General features: G+C 43.9%; 1 protein-coding gene and 1 long non-coding RNA gene across 17 annotated transcripts in view; one reads left to right on the forward strand and one right to left on the reverse strand.

Annotated features, from left to right (window-relative positions):
• The window catches only part of LOC102244898 (uncharacterized protein C3orf20-like), a 107054-nt gene that overhangs the window by 40163 nt on the left and 45796 nt on the right, over positions 1–21095 (forward strand). For all 12 annotated transcript variants that reach the window (XR_001359976.1, XR_001359977.1, XM_014530763.1 and 9 more), the window contains 2 exons: positions 10608–10835; positions 11781–11930. Coding sequence is in view for 10 of the 12 variants with exons in the window: in XM_014530763.1 (XP_014386249.1) it covers positions 10608–10835; positions 11781–11930 (378 nt within the window). In the remaining 2 variants the exon portion in view is untranslated. The remainder of the gene's footprint in view (positions 1–10607; positions 10836–11780; positions 11931–21095) is intronic.
• LOC106724237 lies at positions 12–880 on the reverse strand. 5 transcript variants are annotated; one of them, XR_001359982.1, is made up of 5 exons: positions 808–880; positions 628–747; positions 448–587; positions 268–407; positions 12–227 (listed from the first exon to the last, which is right to left on the reverse strand). It is a non-coding gene; the product is annotated as an uncharacterized LOC106724237 (long non-coding RNA). The 5 variants fall into 5 exon arrangements; XR_001359981.1 differs by having other exon boundaries at positions 448–567; positions 628–767; positions 808–872; XR_001359980.1 differs by having other exon boundaries at positions 268–387; positions 628–767; positions 808–872.

The following is a 21095-nucleotide window of genomic DNA, read 5'->3' on the forward strand; positions in this document are numbered from 1 at the left end:
TTTCAACCTCACCGGGGCTGTCCCGACCTCACCGGGGCCGTCCCGACCTCACTGGGGCCGATTCAACCTGACCCGGGTCGTTCCGACCTGACCGGGGCCATTTCAACCGCACTGGGGCCGTCCCAACCTCACCGGGGCTGTTTTAACCTCACCGGGGCTGTCCCAACCTCACCGGGGCCGTTTCAACCTCACCGGGGCTGTCCCGACCTCACCGGGGCCGTCCCGACCTCACTGGGGCCGATTCAACCTGACCCGGGTCGTTCCGACCTGACCGGGGCCATTTCAACCGCACTGGGGCCGTCCCAACCTCACCGGGGCTGTTTTAACCTCACCGGGGCTGTCCCAACCTCACCGGGGCCGTTTCAACCTCACCGGGGCTGTCCCGACCTCACCGGGGCCGTCCCGACCTCACTGGGGCCGATTCAACCTGACCCGGGTCGTTCCGACCTGACCGGGGCCATTTCAACCGCACTGGGGCCGTCCCAACCTCACCGGGGCTGTTTTAACCTCACCGGGGCTGTCCCAACCTCACCGGGGCCGTTTCAACCTCACCGGGGCTGTCCCGACCTCACCGGGGCCGTCCCGACCTCACTGGGGCCGATTCAACCTGACCCGGGTCGTTCCGACCTGACCGGGGCCATTTCAACCGCACTGGGGCCGTCCCAACCTCACCGGGGCTGTTTTAACCTCACCGGGGCTGTCCCAACCTCACCGGGGCCGTTTCAACCTCACCGGGGCTGTCCCGACCTCACCGGGGCCGTCCCGACCTCACTGGGGCCGATTCAACCTGACCCGGGTCGTTCCGACCTGACCGGGGCCATTTCAACCGCACTGGGGCCGTCCCAACCTCACCGGGGCTGTTTTAACCTCACCGGGGCTGTCCCATTTGTGCACCTGGCACAGCTTGGATGGGCATGTAAATTGATTAGGGCTGGGTCTCAGGGAGTCGCCATGGTGGAGCAAATAGCACTGGCTGCGTCTCCGCAGCCCCTTGCCTCATCGGGCCACCGGGGCTTCGCGTCCCCTAGTGCCAGCGAGCAGCTGTGCGACAGAGCCTCTCTCGCTTTCTGACGGCTGCCAGGCCGTGCCGCCTCTCCCCGTAGGGTCTGTGCCTCATGATCCCGCCTGAACCAGCTCAGTGGATTTGAGAGTTTGTAAAAGCACAGGCGTTTCCTCTTGTGCCTCCAGCACAGCCCGGATGGGAATGTAAATTGAGTAGGGCGGGGTCTCAGGGAGTCGCTGGGGTGGAGTCTCCGCAGCCCCTTGCCTCTCCGGGACACCGGGACTTTGCGTCCCCTAGTGCCGGCAAGCAGCCGCGCGCCAGAGCCTCCCTCGCTTTCTGACCGCTGCAAGGCCGTGCAGTCTCTCCCCATGGGGCCTGGGGCCTCAGAGACCCGCCGGAACCAGCTCAGTGGACCTGAGAGTTTGTAAAAGCACAGGCATTTCCTCTTGTGCCTCTGGCACAGCTTGGATGGGGATGTAAATTGAGTAGGGTGGGGTCTCAGGGAGTCACCAGCGCGGAGCAGATAGCAATGGCGGCGTCACTGCGACCCCTTGCCTCTCCGGGACACCAGGACTTTGCGTCCCCCAGTGCCAGCGAGCAGCCGTGCGTCAGGGCTTCCCTCGCTTTCCAACCGCTGCAAGGCCGCACCGCCTCTCCCCGTGGGATCTGGGGCCTCAGAGACCCGCCCTGAGCAAGCCCAGAGGATTCGAGGGTTCGTAACCCCTTCCAATTAAAAAAAAAACCGAACATCCAGTTGCAGCCCGCCTGGCATGTGACTGCGTACCTCTGTTTTTGGCGCCTCCATAGCTCCCACTCAGTCTCACTGCGCTTCTTTCTTTTCGTCCAGTTGTAGATCTCCCACTGGGCCAACTTCCCCATGGTTCTGAGTGGTGGTTGTTTGCCTCATAGTTGGTAGTTTCAATGATGCTGTGAGAGGGCAGCATGCACAGGTCTACTCCCTACGCCGCCATCTTGGTTTCCCCTCTAAGTATTTTTAAAATATATTTTTTATTGATTTTTTACAGAGAGGAAGGGAGAGGGATAGAGAGTTAGAAACATTGATGAGAGAGAAACATCGATCAGTTGCCTCCTGCACACCCCCAACCGGGGATGTGCCCGCAACCAAGGCACATGCCCTTGACCGGAATCGAACCTGGGACCCTTCAGTCCGAAGGCTGACGCGCTATCCACTGAGCCAAACTGGTTAGGGCTCTAAGTATTTTTTGATATTTAAAAATATTTCTTCTGTGAACCAGGTGTTCCTAATCTCTGTACCTTTTCTTCCTATGGGTTTTAGAGTCTTTCTTACCTGTTCATTTAAGATTTTAAAGTATTAAGTATATTAATCTTTTGTTATTTGTGATAAATATTCATTTCTCCATTTTATTTTATTTTAATTTTTAAAAAAATATATTTTATTGATTTTTTACAGAGAGGAAGGGAGAGGGATAGAGAGTTAGAAACATCGATGAGAAAGAAGCATAGATCAGCTGCCTCCTGCACACTCCCTACTGGGGATGTGTCCACAACCAAGGTACATGCCCTTGACCGGAATCAAACCTGGGACCCTTGAGTCCGCAGGTTGACATTCTATCCACTGAGCCAAGCCGGTTAGGGCTCCTTTTAATTTTATGATTAAGATGTCAGTGTTTTAACTTTTCTTATTGTATAATTATCTATGTTTTGTTTTAAGATTTTTCCCTATTTTTTTAAGGTTTAAAAAAATTTTTTTAAATATATATATTTTTAATTGATTTCAGAGAGGAAGGGAGAGGAAGAGAGAGATAGAAACATCAATGATGAGAGAGAATCATTAATCCGATGCCTCTTGCATGCTCCCTACTGGGGATTAAGCCTGAAACCTGGGCATTTCCCTTGACCAGGGAATTGAACCGTGACCTCCTGGTTCATAGGTCAACACTCAACCACTGAACCACACCGGCTGGGCTTCCCCATTGTTTTATAAGTGGAAAGTCTTTTCTCATTCTGAGATTAGGTAGACCTACCCTATTTTTTATTTCTTTTTCTACATTTAGCTGGACATTTTGTTGTGTGTGGTGTGAGGGGATAAGATTCTAGCTTTATTCCTCTGATGCCAAAAATAATGATAGCTGGTATTTATTGGGTGCTAATACTAACAGCCAATGTTTATTGAGTGCTTGTTTTGTGTAAAGCACTACATGAAGCAATTTATATGCTTCCATGAGTAAGTTGCTGTTGTTAGGCCAAGGTCAGAGAGCTAGTTAAGTGGGTGAACTGTTATATAAGCTTAGGTTTGTCTAATACCAAGCCTGTATTTAACCTCAACATTATTATCTCTCTGGAGCCATGTATTAAATATATTCTCTGTTATCCACTGATTTGAATTTTCAACTTAATTACATCTTCAGTCTTATATACATTAGGGTTTGCCTTTGAGCTTTCTGTTCTATTCCATTAACCTGCCTATTAAGTTTTCAGCTATTTTAATTATTCAGATTATAAAATATCAGAGGCAGAGTATGGTCTTAGAAAGAGCCTTGAAGCCCAACTGTTTGGGTTAAAATCCCAGGTCCACTCATTCATGTGACTTTGGGAAAGTCAATTAACTTCTTTTTGCTCACTTTCCTCAACTGTGAAATGGGGATAGTCATAGTAGCTATCTTTTAGGATTGCTATAAATATTACTAGCCCCCAAAAGTACTCAATAAATGTTAGTTATTATTATCTTAATATCTAATACAGCAAAATTCCTCTTGTTACTCTTTCTACATCGAAGTGTCTTAGCCAGTTTTCACAAATGTGTTCTTTCAGGTGAACATAGAATTAGTTTTCTAAGTTTATAAAGGCCTCAAAGTAATGTGAGTCAGGCAGCATATTTTAAGAAAAAGAAAACCAAATGTTCAGGAGGTATACCTGTGAACTCTCTGTACTTCCCACTCAGTTTTGCTATTTACATATAATTGTTCTGAAAAATAAAGGAAAAAATAAGACAAACTTGGAGTCAGAACATCCAGGTTCATTAGTCAAGGGGCATGGGATCTTGTGTAAGTATGTGGACTCCCTGAACCTCTGTTTCTTTAGTCATGTAAGAATAATAAGATGTCTTCTACTTACCATAGCAGGCTGTTATGAAGCTTAAAGCAACCCAATATATGTAAACATGCTTTGTGGACACTAACATACTAAGCAAATAGAAAGCATTTTAAATAGTAACCCAATACCTTCAGATGGTTTCTTGAAACAGTGGGTTTAGAACCAAGTAGAGATAGCTAGTCAGTGTAGATGGAGGAGGAGAATTTAGCTGGCATACAAGAAGCAGGGGTGAGTTAAGTGCTTTTATGTAATAACGTCAAGGGACTGGAAGTGTGTTGTTTTTTTAAATATGTTTTTATTGATTTCAGAGAGGAAGAGAGAATCATTGATCAGCTGCCCCCTGCATGCCCCACACTGGGGATCAAGCCCACTATCCGGGCATGTCCCCTTGGCCAGAAACGAACCCAGGACCTTTCAGTCTGCAGGCCAATGCTCCATCCACTGAGCCAAATCATCCATGGCAAGGGAGTGGTGTTTTTGTTTGTTTGTTTTTAACAATGAGAATTGCTGAAGCCGGTAGAATCAGTTCCCAAAGGATCTGTCATATACAGAATCCAAGCTTTATTTTTTTTTAATATATTTTATTGATTTTTTACAGAGAGGAAGGGAGAGAGATAGAGAGTTAGAAACATCGATGAGAGAGAAACATCGACCAGCTGCCTCCTGCACATCTCCCACTGGAGATGTGCCCGCAACCCAGGTACATGCCCTTGACCGGAATCGAACCTGGGACCTTTCAGTTCGCAGGCCAACGCTCTATCCACTGAGCCAAACCGGTTTCGGCAGAATCCAAGCTTTAAAAAGAATACAAGTAATTTTACATTTTGTGCATTATAAAACATTTCTGTAAGCAAAGCAGCTGAATCCTAACATCCCCTGGTTGCCAGGGCTAGAGATACCAATGGAGATTAAATGTATGCTTGCTGGATGAAATGCATTTTTAGGCAAATCAGAACTGTCAGCCTTTTTACCCTACCACATTTCTACCACACTTGCTACACAGACATTATAGATGTTTAATATCAAGTCAGACCCAAAGAAAATTAAAGGCAGAAAGAAAGAGTTTTTTCTAACCCCAGTGGCAGTCCACACTGATATAGACTCCGGATTTATCACAGGAAGTCCGGTCTAACAAACATAGTGAACCCTCCCATTCTAGACCAGATCCCAAGGCACATTCTCCAGACAGGTCTACCTAGACCTTTTGTCTGAGCCTGAGTCAGATCTCTGGGCCTTACCTGGTGAAGCTCTAAGTGCTCTGATTTTACTCATATTCACTGTTAGAGCCTGGTGATGCAAAAGCACTACCCTGGGAATTGCAGACTTGCTCCTAACTCTGACCCTGTCATTCCTTAGCTGTGTGACCAGAGTACAAGGATCAGTGTCTGTGAAGGTCTAGTAGAGCCAAGATTGGAGTCTACACAGTTTTCATGCTCCCATTTACCAACCATGGGATTTGGGGTACTTAGCTTCCTTTTCTCATATAAAACAGGGATCCTACTAGAATCTGCCACATAGGATTGTTGAAAGCATAAAATGAAATAATACAGCTAAATACTATAGGAAAGCCCTAGTCAGTTTGGCTCAGTATATAGAGCATTGATCTGCAGACTGAAGGGTTCTGGGTTTGATTCCAGTCAAGAGCACGTACCTCCGTTGCAGGCTGCTCCCCAACCTGGGCCCTGGTCAGGGCGCATGCTGGAGGCAACCAATTGATGTGTTTCTCTCACATCAATATTTCTCTGTCTTTCCCTCTCTAAAAATCAATAGAAAATATCCTCAGGTGTGGATAAAAAAAATGCTATAGTAAATGCTCATTAAACAGTAACTATTATTTAGCAATTATTTCTTTTTCTGTACTTTGGCTCCTTCATCTGTAAAATGGTAATAGGTATTCTCCAAACATTTCTTCAATTCTTACATTCAGTGGATGCCCCCACCGTACGGAATTTAGCTTACTATTAGACTCTTAGGCCTATGAGATTTGAGGTAATTTGAGGTATAGTTCCCTTTCTATTCCAGCTTCTGTCTTAGAGTGGTATAAATACCAGAGGGCTGGCATAATTGGGTAACATCTGACTTAGAGAAGGACTGTGTCCTTAAGTCCTAGCAATGACTTTTCCTGGGGATGACCATCACCTGAAACTTTTGAGAAATGTGCAAGTGTTAGGACTGCTTTTTTGAATTAATCAACTTGGTGGTGGTAATCATCACCTGTTGGAAAAATCAGAGGCCAACTTCTGGTCCTTAAGCAAGAAGAGAGTAAGACCATGGCCGCTGCCAACATTTTGAGAAAAAGCAGAAAAGAGGCTCTTTGCTGGCATGGGAAGCTGATTAGTCTTAAAGCAATGACTAAAAGACACTTTAGAAAAGGAAGCACTGCTTTTAAAAGGGTAAAGGGGAACTTTCCTGAATTACAGCTGCCCACTCTGACTATTTAAGTAATGTGGCATTTATAGAATGCAAGAGATTTTGCGTTGGGGTTTTTTGCACTGGAGCTTTTTTATCTTAATTTTTGGTCTTATTGGTAAGGAGGTGGAGTGTGCCTTTTTTCTCCCAATGATTATAGGTATTTACACTTTAGTGGCATTCTTACCTTTCTTTTAAGAATAATCCAAAAGATTCATTTGTGGAGAGTCACAGAAAAATAAAATCATGTTTAGGCATTGAATGAAAGGCCAAGATTAGACTTGGAGAATAGTAATTAGACTCGTGTTTCCAGTGGATTATAATTGTGTGTTGTTAAACTGATATTGTACCATTGATGCTTATCAATGGAGAGGCATGCATGTTTCGGTGTGGGAAAGAATGGCAATCTATAAGTGCTTTGCTTTTGTCATATTGTTTGATAATTTTGCCCACTCACCTCATTTTTGACAGTGTGATATGTTTTCATGAGAATATGGGAAAGGAAGGAAGGAGCAGCAGGAGGAGGAAAGCAAGAGAAGAGACAAAGGGGGAAAGAGACAAAGCTGTTGTTCATTAAGCATTTCCATTTTCCAACTACAAAGTGGCAGATTTGGTCCTTGCCCACCCTCCTGGCTCTGGTTCCTTCCCCGCAAGGCTCACTGGGAAGCATGCCCTCCTGCATCTTGGAAGAACCAGTGACTCTTGATGATTGCTAGGATGCCCACTCCCAGTGCTCAACAATGGTGTGGCTGTTGTACCTTTCCCGCCTTTTATTAATCAGCTGTATTATTTTCAATTACTTATTTTTAAACCTTTAAAAACTCTTCTTTCACCATAACTCTTCCCACACCCCAGATCTCGTACTCAACTGATAAGTGCACGCATTCAGACTATATCTTCCAAATATTCCAAGACCCTCCTTGAGATATGCCAGCTCAATTTCAGGAATTTTCAAGTGCAGCTTAAGATAAAAACATCAAGGATTCATGTTTGAATCTGCTCTAAATCTGGAAGGACTTGCTGAGAGCAGCCTTATACATTCTTTTATGTTGTTACTGAGATTTGCTTGTTTGTGTGTTTGGGGTTTTTATTTATTTTGTTTATTTTTTATTTTGGTTAATTCTCACCCAAAGAATATTTTTCCATTGATTTTTAGAGAGAGTGGAAGGGAGGGGTTAAAACAGAGAGAGAACATCGAACATCAATGTGAGAGAGACACATCGATTGGTTGCCTCCTGCATGCCCACCACCGGGCCGGGGATGGAGCCTGCAACTGTCCTATGTTCCCTTGACCTGAATCGAACCATGGACCCTTCAGTCTGAGGGCCAATGCTCTATCCACTAAACCAAACCAGCTAGGGCTTGTTTGTGTGTCTTGAGTTCCACTCTATGATGCTGTTAGAAATGTCCAAACTGCTTACTCTTCTCTGGGAAGGTGGCTCCTCCTTCCCCTAGTTACATTCCTGACACTTCTGACGATAATTTTGCCCACTCACCTCATTTTTGACAGTGGGATATGTTTTCATGAGAATATGGGAAAGAAAGGAAGGAGCAGCAGGAGGAGGAAAGCAAGAGAAGAGACAAAGGGGGAAAGAGACAAAGCTGTTGTTCATTAAGCATTTCCATTTTCCAACTACAAAGTGGCAGATTTGGTCCTTGCCCACCCTCCTGGCTCTGGTTCCTTCCCCGCAAGGCTCACTGGGAAGCATGCCCTCCTGCATCTTGGAAGAACCAGTGACTCTTGATGATTGCTAGGATGCCCACTCCCAGTGCTCAACAATGGTGTGGCTGTTGTACCTTTCCCGCCTTTTATTAATCAGCTGTATTATTTTCAATTACTTATTTTTAAACCTTTAAAAACTCTTCTTTCACCATAACTCTTCCCACACCCCAGATCTCGTACTCAACTGATAAGTGCACGCATTCAGACTATATCTTCCAAATATTCCAAGACCCTCCTTGAGATATGCCAGCTCAATTTCAGGAATTTTCAACTGCAGCTTAAGATAAAAACATCAAGGATTCATGTTTGAATCTGCTCTAAATCTGAAAGGACTTGCTGAGAGCAGCCTTATACATTCTTTTATGTTGTTACTGAGATTTGCTTGTTTGTGTGTTTGGGGTTTTTATTTATTTTGTTTATTTTTTATTTTGGTTAATTCTCACCCAAAGAATATTTTTCCATTGATTTTTAGAGAGAGTGGAAGGGAGGGGTTAAAACAGAGAGAGAACATCGAACATCAATGTGAGAGAGACACATCGATTGGTTGCCTCCTGCATGCCCACCACCGGGCCGGGGATGGAGCCTGCAACTGTCCTATGTTCCCTTGACCTGAATCGAACCATGGACCCTTCAGTCTGAGGGCCAATGCTCTATCCACTAAACCAAACCAGCTAGGGCTTGTTTGTGTGTCTTGAGTTCCACTCTATGATGCTGTTAGAAATGTCCAAACTGCTTACTCTTCTCTGGGAAGGTGGCTCCTCCTTCCCCTAGTTACATTCCTGACACTTCTGATAATTCTCTAGTGTTGATCATGGATCTCCCACATTGAATGCCCATATTCTGTTGACCTGAACGAACCATGGACCCTTCAGTCTGAGGGCCAATGCTCTATCCACTAAACCAAACCAGCTAGGGCTTGTTTGTGTGTCTTGAGTTCCACTCTATGATGCTGTTAGAAATGTCCAAACTGCTTACTCTTCTCTGGGAAGGTGGCTCCTCCTTCCCCTAGTTACATTCCTGACACTTCTGATAATTCTCTAGTGTTGATCATGGATCTCCCACATTGAATGCCCATATTCTGTCTTAATAATAGAGAAGCCCAGCAGCCCACTTTTGGTGCTGGGATTACTGAGTAAAAGCAAGCCAGAAGCCCATGTGGCTATTAAGCAGGTGGTTTTGGTCTCCAAGAGAACTAAGACTGTCTCTTTAGTGTATGACCTCTGCTTTGGCAGCCTGACTCTGGAGGCTTCTACTGGCATGTTGCCAACAACTACCTGCTACTTGGCTACACGAGTGTGTAGGAAGCTGGGTAAGAACTAGTAAGGTCTGCTTCATGACTGACCCTCAGATACAGAGCCCTGGCGGGTCTGCATTTCATACTGTGCCCACAGCTCCGACACTAGAAATGTGGGAAATAGTATTGTGAAGTGGAGAGATTCTAGTAGAGAGTTTGGAGTGAATATGCATACACTGAAGCCTGGCTTTCCCATGCAGCTGCGTAACTTGGGCGCTCTCTTTAGAATGGAAATAGATAGCATCTTTCTCATGAATTTTGCCTGTGGAAGACACCTAGTGAATATTTGTGGATGGTTAAATGAATGTTCTAAGAGGCTACCTTAATTTCAGGGTCTAGTCTAAAACCTAGAAGCGAGGTTGTTTCGTATTTACCTAATCTTCCTCTTTATCACCTTATTATTAATAAACATGTATGTGTATAATCCCCACTAAAATGTAATGAAAACAACTAGTATTTATAGAGTGCATGCTAAATACTGAGGTCCGTGCATTAACCAGAGATTCCTTACAATTCTGAGAGGTATTGCTATCCATATTTTACAGATGAAGAAACCAAGGCTCATAGTTTAGTACTTGGCTTACTTTCTATGGTCCCAAGGGGCAGTGCCAGGATTCATCTCAGTTCTCATCCAAAGCCTGTGCTGTGTCATACTGCTCCTATGGAGACAAAGGCTACTTACTAGTCCTGCAGTTTCTACAGCCTCTGGTATAGTGCTTCACACACAGTGGGTGCTCAATTAACTCTTTAAAAATGGCAGGCACTCCTTAAATGCTCAGCTAAGGATTTCAAAATCCAGATATCTTGATTTAAAAGAAGCCCATTAAACACTGGCTGGGTGACTCCCTTGGTTGGAGCATTGTCCCAAACACCAAAAGGTTGTGGGTTCAATTTCCAGTCAGGGCACATACCTAGATTACAGGTCCCATCTCTGGTCTGAGCGGAGGCAACTGAAAGATGTTTCTCTCTCTCTCTCATTAATGAACATATCCTCAGGTGAGTAATAAAAATAAAAAAGCCCATTAGAACAGCCATTGGCCATCCTCCAGCCTTTGATAAAACCAAGCAATTAGCCAAGTCTCAAATTCTTTTCTTTTGAACAGCAAAACAGAAGCAGCCAAGCTGAAGAAAGAGGGATTCAACAAACGACTTATTCTGCGCCACTATAATGATCCTAAACCGGAGGCAGAGGTGGACAACAGTCCCCTCAGTTCTCAATATTTCTGGCTGGAGCTGCTGAAGGGGAAGCCTCAGATGCCAGCAGTCCAACAGGATAACCCAGAGATGAAAAAGTTCCATTACGCCTTGATAGACGGTTCCTCCATGATTTAATATCCTTGTGAAATTCCAAAGGGAAAGAAGGATGGAGGGGGCCAGGAATGGTAGAAGAGGCTGACAGGTGGGGTGTTTCTGTATCATCAGAAATTTCCAAAAAGGACGTCTGATGTCTTGTGCTTATTCAGTCCCTTTCTCCCAGGGGTCCGCATTCCCTCATGCTGGGGGAGCAGTAGAAGTCAAAGAGGTTGAGACAAATTCTCCAGTTCACAAACTTTACTTCTATTTAAGAAAACCTCTGGTTATAACCAGTCTTTTTGTTAAGCACCTGAGTGTTCATGTGGTTCTGAGAAAATGAGTTTTCCTTGCATTTTCTGATTAGTAGAGAGGATGACATGGAGATTTAGCATCTAGAAAATCCAATTTAAAGAGAAGAGGGCGTTTGTAATAAATTCTTACAAATCCAAAATGAAATAGACCTCAAGAGTCCGTCATAGTTTTATAGAGGTTGGTACAGCTAGGTTTTTTAAATTGTTCACATATCCGCAATTATCCCTTAGCCTTCCTTTGCTCCTGTCTGTCCATAGACATTGGTGGGGAGATCCTGTTCTCCTGCTGTGTGCTGGAATGACCACACCCTGCAATGCTGGGTACCAAGGGCAACTCTGGTTTTCAGCAACTTTGCCATTAACTGGACCAGTCTGACCAGACTTACCTGTTGTTACTCACATGGTTGATTTCAAAGAATACAGGGCTAAAATGAGGGTGCAGGTAATTGAGTGTATGGTAGGAACATGCAACTGGGAGTCAGGGAACCAGTGTGCTAGCCTGGCACTATCATGCTCAGTGACTATGGGGAATTGAGTCACCCTCTCTGGACTTCTGTTGTGTTATCTGTAAATAGCTAATTGAAATAATTGACTAAGAATTAATGGCATTCTATATAAGAATTATTATTATCATTATTGTGTGTTTTATCAGTTCCTTAACCTTGATTTTATCTATCCGTCTGGCCGTGTAGCTGTCTGTCAAAGCTATTCTGCCCTCCCTTGGGGTGGCATGTACACCAACATATTCAGTGACTTGCCAGATCAAGTTATCCTTGGGACCTTTACACCTTTTGGATGTGGTAGTATTTCTTTTCCTAAGGGGTACGTGAGATTCCAGACAAACTAGAACTTGTGGGTAAGCTAAGGGGTAGAGAAAGAGCTAAATCCTAACAAAGGGGAGGGTGGGAAAGCAATCTTTTAGATGGTCAATCTAATTGGGAAAACTGGTAAGGAAAATGAAACATACACATGTGTTCATGACTGTTCCATGTATGAACTTGCAAATCAGAACAAGCCAAAAGATGTTGGGTGTCAAAAGAATCCAATTGAGCCATCCATGAAGAGATGCTATGACTCTTAAGAACAGGGGGACCTATATGAATGCAAGACCCCCAAGAATGCACAGGTTGGGAGCTAAAACAGGGAGGCTGTTAATGGGTGAGCCAGGTGTCAGCTGGGCATGTATGACCCCTTAAGAACTAGATACACTGACAGGACTCCCATTTCACACCCCATTAAACGTTGCTTGTCCTCCTCAAAATTTCTGCAAATTTCTTAGGGGTATGATCTGGTGGTCTCCTCTAGTTTTGAAACCCTGCCTTCTCTGGATATTGTTCTCTACTTTGTCTTGTGTCTGTGAGTTTATCTTGGCTTTTTATTTTTTTTAAATCTTTATTGTTGAAAGTATTACATATGTCCCCTTGCCCGCCCCCCCTCCATTGACCTCTTCTAGTCCCGCCCCCATCCCCACTGCCCTTCACCACCCTATTGTCTGTGTCCATGGGTTATGCATATATGCGTACAAGTTCTTTGGTTGATCTCTTCCCACTTACCCACCCTCCCCCACCTTCCCTCTGAAATTCCACAGTCTGTTCCATGCTTATCTTTTTATTTGAGCCAACTGGGGAATTTTCTCCTTTCCTTGACTTTCATACACTGTTCACCAGAGGCCTCTGTGAGGGTAGCAGAATTTCTTGGTGGTTTGAGTTACCTAACATTCCCATTAAAAATGTCATGTACATGAACAATGTAAATACTTGGAAATTTAAAAATTTTAAAATTCACCTATTTGCTGAATTTGAATTTTTTGAATGTCCCAAACACATATTTTTCCCATACCCTGTGTTTTGACTTCTCTTGGTTACAAGACCCTGGGAGTTGGGAGTTAGGTCGTCCAGAAAGCAAGGAACTCCCTTCTTTTTTCTTAACCAGTTAATAAATATGTGTTTCTGTGTTTCTGCCATTTTCAGCACTTCATATACACTGACCATGCTTCTGGTGAAGCCCCTTCTCCCTGATTCCTTTTGTTGGCTGTTTTTATGAGCCAAATCACCTGTCAAAATGTGTCAACAGCTTGCCAGCTGAGAGAGTGCAGGTCAGCAAAAAGCTAAGAGAAATAAAAGGCTGATGCTTGATTCTCAAGATGCAAATAGAAAAGAGGCAGATTAATGAGGCAGCAAAGTGCCTCAGTGAGTGGCATGTATACACCTGTCCTTGGTGGGGAAGAGCTTTTCCCAACTTTGATGTTGAGATGAAAAGAAGATGACAGAATCGGGAAGCATTTCAAAGGCTGAGAAAGCACATACTTTCCTCTCCCAACCCTAGTAGTTGAACAGTTTTGAAAGAGTCGGAAACACTATGTAGTTTTTATGGCATTTTAACTTTAACATCTTATTCTGTGACACTACAGACAAGGTGGAAAAGTAACAATTTCTTTTATGAAGAACAAATATATTTTACTTGATTTTTAAGGGATTGTTAAAGTTAGACTCTTTTTTTTTTCTCCAAATATATTTTATTGTTTGTTTTTTTTACAGAGAGGAAGGGAGAAGGATAGAGTTAGAAACATCGATGAGAGAGAAACATCGATCCGCTGCCTCCTGCACACCCCCTACTGGGGATGTGCCTGCAATCAAGGTACATGCCCTTGACTGGAATTGAACCTGGGACCCTTCAGTCCACAGGCCGACGCTCTATCCACTCTGCCAAACCGGTTAGGGCTAAAGTTAGATTCTTTAGAAACTTTTCTGGTGAGCTTGCTTAAAACATATCCCCTTTATTAATTGCAAATATATATCACTTTAAGTCAAGAAAGCCCTTTTTTTAAAAAAAAAAGTCAAGAGATAACTTTTTGCCTGGCCATCATGGCTCAGTGGTTGAGCATTGACCTATGTGCCAGGAGGTCACAGATCAATTCCTGGTCAGGGCACATGCCCAGGTTGCGGGCTTGATCTCCAGTGGAGGGTGTGGGGTGAGGGAGGCGTGCAGGAGGTAGACAATCAATGATTCTCTCTCATCATTGATGTTTCTATCTCTTTCCCTCTCTCTTCCTCCCTGAAATCTTTTTTTTTTTAAAGAGATAACTTTTCCATGTTTTTATTTTTCCCAGGAACCCTATGGTTAGGTCTAATTCCCACTTGAGGAAACTGAGGTTCAAAGAAGATGTATACTTTTACCAAAGCCCCATTATAGAGAAAAGCATTGGTTAGTTTTCAGACTCTAATTGTGATGTGCTCTTTTCTCTTTCCAACCCTTAACATGTTGAGAGAGAGTATATACTACATGAATAATAATAAGAGTAGATGCTACAATGATGATGATGGTGGTGGTGGTGGTGGTGGTGATGGTGATGCTTTGATTATGAATATGGGCTTTGGGGTTAGACATATCTGTCACTTGACTAGAGCAATAGGGCAACTGGGGCATATGTCTCCAGTATCTGGCAAGCTTGCTCAGGTTTCTTGACATGGCGGCTGAGTTCTAAAAGCAACAATAGTGAAGATGAATCCCAGTGCATAAGCACTTTTCCAGCCTTTTCGAGCATCGCGTTTGCTAATGGTTCACTGATCAAAGCAAGTCACATGGCCAAATCAGGAGATGGAGAAAACACTCTTACTCTTTATGGGAGAAGCTGCAAACTATTGCAGCCTTTATTTATTTATTTATTTATTTATTTATTTAACTTTTTGCATTTTATCACAAGGGCAACACCTGAATCTAAATTATTACTTCTCTCTCTCTCTCTCTTTCTCTCTCTCTCCCTCCCACCTTTGCCTCTCTCCATCCCCAATTCTATTTTGACCGATTATAGTAGAATTTAAGAAGTATAAACACATATAAGGTGGATCACGCTACAATTCATCTGTTAACCACCAATCCCTCCTTTCAAAGGTTTCGATGAAAACTCACAAGGCTTGATTCTCTTCTTTCTCCTGGTTTTGGTCTAGATATTCTTATACTCTCACCTGGAAGTCTATGTCATCCTGTAATTCTTTTCTATATCCTGTGTTGGTACAACCTGGATTGATCACTCCCTTTTATCTTAGGTCTCTCCCTTTTATCTTCTGCTCATAAAGCTCAGACACTCTGAAGTCTGTATTTTTATAGCTTTTGTGATTTCTGCTCTTTAATATTCTACAGAATCCCACACTTTGTGAACCAATTAACAGTCACTCATTATTCCAATCCCTCACCTACAACCCTAGACAACTACTAATTTACTTTCTGCCCCTATAGATTCGTCTATTCCAGATATTTCCTATAAGTGAAATAATATAATGTGTGGTCTTTTGTGACTAGCTTTTTTCACTTAGCATAAAGTTTTCATGGTCCATCTATGTTGTAGCATGTATTAGCACTTAGTTCTTTTTTATGGCCAAATAATATTCCATTGTGTGGCTATACCACCTTTTGTTTCTCCATTCATCTGTCGATGAACATTTGTGTTGTTTCTACTTTTTGGCTTCTATGAATAATGTTGTTGTGAACATTCATGTATAAGTTTTATGTTGACATAATGTTTTCATTTCTCTTTGGTAAATACCTACGAGTGGAGTTGCTGGGTCATATGGTAACTATTTTCTTTTATTTTTTACTTTTTGAGAAACTTGCAGACTGTTTTCCAATAAAACCTTTTCTAACCACCTTTTTAAAAAATTTTTTTGAAATAGCAGATTGACACAGTGCTTTATTTCAGCTGTCTGTACAAAGGAAGATAAGGAGCACCCCTATCTGATACGTGTAAAAATATTAAGGATGTACAGTGTACAAAAACAGTTTTTCGTCATTAGTTCATATCCTTGTGGGTCATGTACTTGAGGTAGGAAACAGGTTTTTTTTTGTTGTTTTTTTAATATATTTTTTAAAAATATATATTTTATTGATTTTTTACAGAAAGGAAGGGAGAGGGATAGAGAGTTAGAACCATCGATGAGAGAGAAACATTGATCAGCTGCCTCCTGCACACCCCCCACTGGGGATGTGCCCGGAACCAAGGTACATGTCCTTGACCGGAATCGAACCTGGGACCCTTGAGTCCGCAGGCTGACGCTCTATCCATCGAGCCAAACCTGTTAGGGCAAGAAACAGTTTTAATATGACTGACAGTAATAGTGATAGTTTCTGAGGTTCATAGTTGCGTCTGCTTAAAACCCTTAACCAGATGTCTAGATCTTGCACAGATCTAATGAAAGAACTAGCAAGGTCAAGAAATGTCACAAACTCTAAAGTTGCAGGGAGGTAATTCAATGACCAATTTAGAGGTTTTCTTTTTATTTAACACATTGTTTGTGGGTAGTTTTTATCGCGCGCCAACAGGTGGCTCTACTCCTTACAGTCAACGTAAAACGTATAAATACGTTTCCCGCATACAATGTGTTAAATAAACTAGAGGCCCAGTGCACAAAAATTTGTGCACTCGGGGGTAGGGGGTCCCTCAGCCCGGCCTGTGCCCTCTCGCAGTCCGGGACCCCTTGGGGGTGACCACTTGCTGGCTTAGGCCTGCTCCCTGGGGGATTGGACCTAAGCTGGCAATCAGACATCCCTCTGGCAGCCCAGCAGCCCTCAGGGGATGCCCACTTGCCAGCAGGGAGCAGACCTAAGCTGCAGTCGGACATCCTTAGCACTGCTGAGGAGGCAGGAGAGGCTCCCACCACCACTGCTGTACTGGTAGCCACCAGCCTGGCTTGTGGCTGAGCAGAGCTCCCCGCGGTGAGAGCACACTGACCACCAGAGGGCAGCTCCTGCATTGAGCGTCTGCCCCCTGGTGGTCAGTGTGTGTCATAGTGACCAGTCATTCCCAGTTCTTCTGCTGTTAGCGTCAGTTTGCATATTACCGTTACTATATAGATAAGAGGCCTGGTGCACGGTTGGGGGCCGGCTGGTTTGCCCTGAAGGGTGTCCCGGATCAGGGTGGGGGTCTCGCTTGGGTGCCTGGCCATCCTGGATGAGGGGATGATGGTTGTTTGCAGCTGGTCACACCCCCTTCAGGGTGGGGGTCCCCACTGGGGTGCCTGGCCAGTCTGGGTGAGGGGCTGAGGGCCGTTTTCAGGCTGGCGGGTGACTGAAGCTCCCAACCTCTCCTTTTTTTCTTTTTTATTCTGGGATTTATTTACCTTCTATGGCTGTTACTGGAGCTGAGAGCCGGCTTTAGCTCTGAGGCTCGGCTCCAGCTCTGAGACCTCGGCTGCTGAAAGCAGGTATCTGGGCTTTGTTTAGCTTCTATAATTGAAATACTGTTGCAACTCCAGCTCTGAGGCCCAGCTGGCTGAAAGCAGGTTTCTGGGGATTGTTTAGCTTCTATATTTGCAACATAGTTGCTTAGAGTGCAGCTCAGAGCTGGGCAGTGGCAGGCGGGGAAACTTGGCTTCCTCCATCACTGGAGCAAGCAAGCCTCCTGTTTGCTTCAACTGCCTGGCTGCCAGCAGCCATCTTAGTTGGCAGTTAATTTGCATATTGCCCTGATTAGCCAATGGGAAGCGTGTTGGAGGTACGATTAATTACCATGTTTGCCTATTATTAGATAGGATACTTTACATTTCATGCTCGCCTATAATGCACTCCCAAGAGCAAGATACGGAGATTCTACCGGAAATGGTACAAAGAGTTGCAGCAAAGTGTGGACACTGAGGTGTGTGGAGACCCTGCAGTTAGGAAGGAAGGCCTTTGTTCTGTCCTCCGGCGAAGCAAGTAGCCCCTGTGAGAACAGTCTAAGTCCCATCCTTTCCTTTTTATTACTCAAGTGATGACTTTATTTATTTATTCTCAGTACTAATCTTAATTCAAAATTAAATGTCCCTTTACTGGGTCTGTGCAACTAGAATGTGAGCTACTTTATAGGAGAGACCACATCTGTCTTGTTTACTACTCTACCCCCAACATAATAACGTTCCCAGTATAGAGTGAGTGCTTATTAAATACTTGAATAATTGAATAATGAGTGATCAAGAGCTTTTAGGAATATTTGTGTCAGGCTATTGAAAATGGGTAGATGGAGAGGCTGGGACAGACAGGATTTTAAGAGAGCCAGCCATAAATATTTAATCAAAGGGGTTGCAGCAGTTAGAATATTTTTTTGCTGAAAGTAGAGTTAGAATGCTTTGCTATAGCAAGTAACAGAAAAATCCCATTTAAAATTGGAGATAGGATGAACTCTAGATGTAGCATAATTTATGGCTCAATGATGACATCAAAGACCCAGGTTCTTTAAATCCCTCCCCTTAGCTATTCGTAGCATTCATTCTTCAAATGTTCCCGTGATGGCAACCAAAGACACTCACTACATCTTCTTTTTCATATCTAGTGGTGGAGTGGAAGGGGGGCTGTTTTTCAAAAATAAACTATATGTCCTATCTTTCAGTTTCTTTAGGCCAACTTAATCATAGGCCCACCCCTGAACCAAGGGAATGCCATGCACCTTTGATCTTAGACTACTCAACATCTACCCCTGTAAATGGGGATGGACTCAGTGAGGGGTGAAGAGCTTAATGAGTAGGAATTTCTTAGAAAGAAAGGAAGGGATAGAGAGTGGATGTTGGGTAGAAACTAGAATGTTTAGTTTCCTGATCAAACTTTAATATTGCCAATGAGTCTAGTTTATACTGGGGAATGGTTTCCTTGGTTATTTGTTGCATAAAATTAAATATCCAAGGTGAGAATTATATCCATGAAACAAAGAGGAGATGACAAAACTCCCCCCACCCCCACTTGTGGTTGCCTTCATCATTCTCTCTTTGTCTTCTTTGATAATAGTAACTAAGCAGATGAATACAGCACCATCTGCTGATGATATTTTGGGAACTTCAGAGAAGCCCAAAATGCTAAGCCTCACAGCTAAGTCTTGCCCTGTGTAATTTCATCCTGGGCACCACAGGCCATTCCTTGGCAGAGGATACTGTCTGCTTTCAGCATAACTGAAAGCTCGGAAAGAGAGAGGACAAAACAACAACAAAAAAGCTGCCTTGAAAGGGATTTCATTACTTCACTGTTAATGATCTTTTAAACCGATCTTCCTCTTGTGCATTTGTCATCCCACCAAAGGGGAGTCTTGGTAAGAAGGCTCAGCAACTTGAACCTTCAGGAAGATGAATGAAATGGAGGTGTGGACGGGGACCCTTGTTGCAAGGATTCAGTGTATAGGGAAGGCCACACAGGCAGGTAGACTGTTGCTACAGCTAGAAATTTTGCTGCAGAGCAGAAGTGGATGGCTAAGGTCTTCCCTGAGATGCTTCAAAGGAATGAGAACAGCTGGAGGCTGGCCTGGCCAGGGTGAGTAAAAGGGTGCACTCTTCAAGAAAGGAATGCGTTCTAGGTGTCCAAGGCTCAGGGCTACTATTCTTATTTCTTTGTTTGGTTGCTTCACTCCTTTAGCATATCTGTTGAACTATGGGCTCCTCAATTATGCCAAAAGCACCCCTTTTATACTGTGAACTGTTATTGTTCCATTAAATGGTGAGCCCCTCTGTTGAACTTTCTATTAGGTGGCAGGTACTCTATTTACTAACTTCCCTCCGTCCGTTTTCTCAGCTGGGAAGTGGGGCTCATAATACCTATAAATGGAATTGTCAATAAAAGCCAACACTGTTAAAGGACTTACAGGGTGCCTGGCTCTGTTATATGTATTAGCTCATTTAGTCCTCAGAACAGCTCTGTGCGGTAGATGCTATTGTTTTTGCCATTTTTAAGATAAAGAAACCGAACCACAGAAAATGTAAGAAATAGTCCACATTCATACAATTCGGAAATGGAAGAGCCCGTTTCAATACCATTAACTATCTGGCTCTACAATGGTTTGTAACCATTAAGCAACAATGGCCTGTTAAAACATGTATTTAAGACTTGGTACGTAGTAGACTCCCAATAAATGTTATCTGTCAAAATAATTATTAGCACAGGACTCAAAATGTTGTGAGTGCAGAGAGAACACCTTGCTCTGGGCATCCCTAGATGCCTGAGAGTGCCTGAACAGTCTTGCATCTAAAAGATACCAATATGTACTTGTTTTATTGAATCCATTCTATCAGTGCAATTCAGACTTTTGTTAAGCCCCTCCCTGTGCCAGGTTCTGTGCTGAGAAGAGAGAAGACACAAAGATGGTTTAGACATAAACACATAATGTGATATTACTCATCCAGAAAAGCTAATGAAATGCTAGGCTGCATTATTAAAAAAAAATACACCTGTATTAAAGTATGGGGAAGATAAAATTGCTACATCCTTGTTCTTCATCACCCAAATCCCATACACCTGTATTAGAGAGGACCGGGTTGGCCTACTTGGCCTGTCACGTAGAGTGGTAGCTGAGCCGGGAAGGGGAGAGGCGTGTCTTCTGGGCTGTCACATCTATCCAGTCTAGTTGATTCTTGAATCCATGAATGTGCCTGCATCTCTCTCACTCCTGCCCTAGTCCAAGCTGTCGTCCTTTCTCCTGGACCACCTCTGTGAGCTCTTAACGAGTCTCTGGCATTTACTTTAATTATGTACCAATCTGTTTGATCATGCCACTTCTTTGCTTCGTTATTAAACCCTTCTATAATTTTTTGCTCTTACCACAAAATTCATGATATGGAGAAGGGAGCCATGCACATCTGGCTCCTACCTGCCAATCACTCCAGTGTCATTTATACCACTCTGGACTCTAGCCACATAGGTTTTCTTTCAGTCCTTAGAATACACTGTGCCCATCGCCTTCCTCATGGGCTTTTATATATATTATTAGAGGCCCGGTGCACAAAAATTTGTGCACTCAGGGGGGAATGGGGGGTCCCTCAGCCCGGCCTGTGCCCTCTCGCAGTCTGGGACCCCTCGGGAGATAATGACCTGCTGGCTTAGGCCTGCTCCTGGGTGGCAGAGGGCAGGCCCAATCCCTAGGTGCAGCCCCTGGTCGGGCTCAGAGCAGGGCTGATTGGGGAGTTGGGGCGCCGCCCCCTGTCATGCACAGAGCAGGGCGGATTGGGAGGTTGCGATGCCACCCTCAGTCACGCTCAGGGT

The sequence above is a fragment of the Myotis brandtii genome, unplaced genomic scaffold, assembly GCF_000412655.1.
Source record: "Myotis brandtii unplaced genomic scaffold, ASM41265v1 scaffold772, whole genome shotgun sequence".
NCBI classification, from domain to species: Eukaryota; Metazoa; Chordata; class Mammalia; order Chiroptera; family Vespertilionidae; genus Myotis; species Myotis brandtii.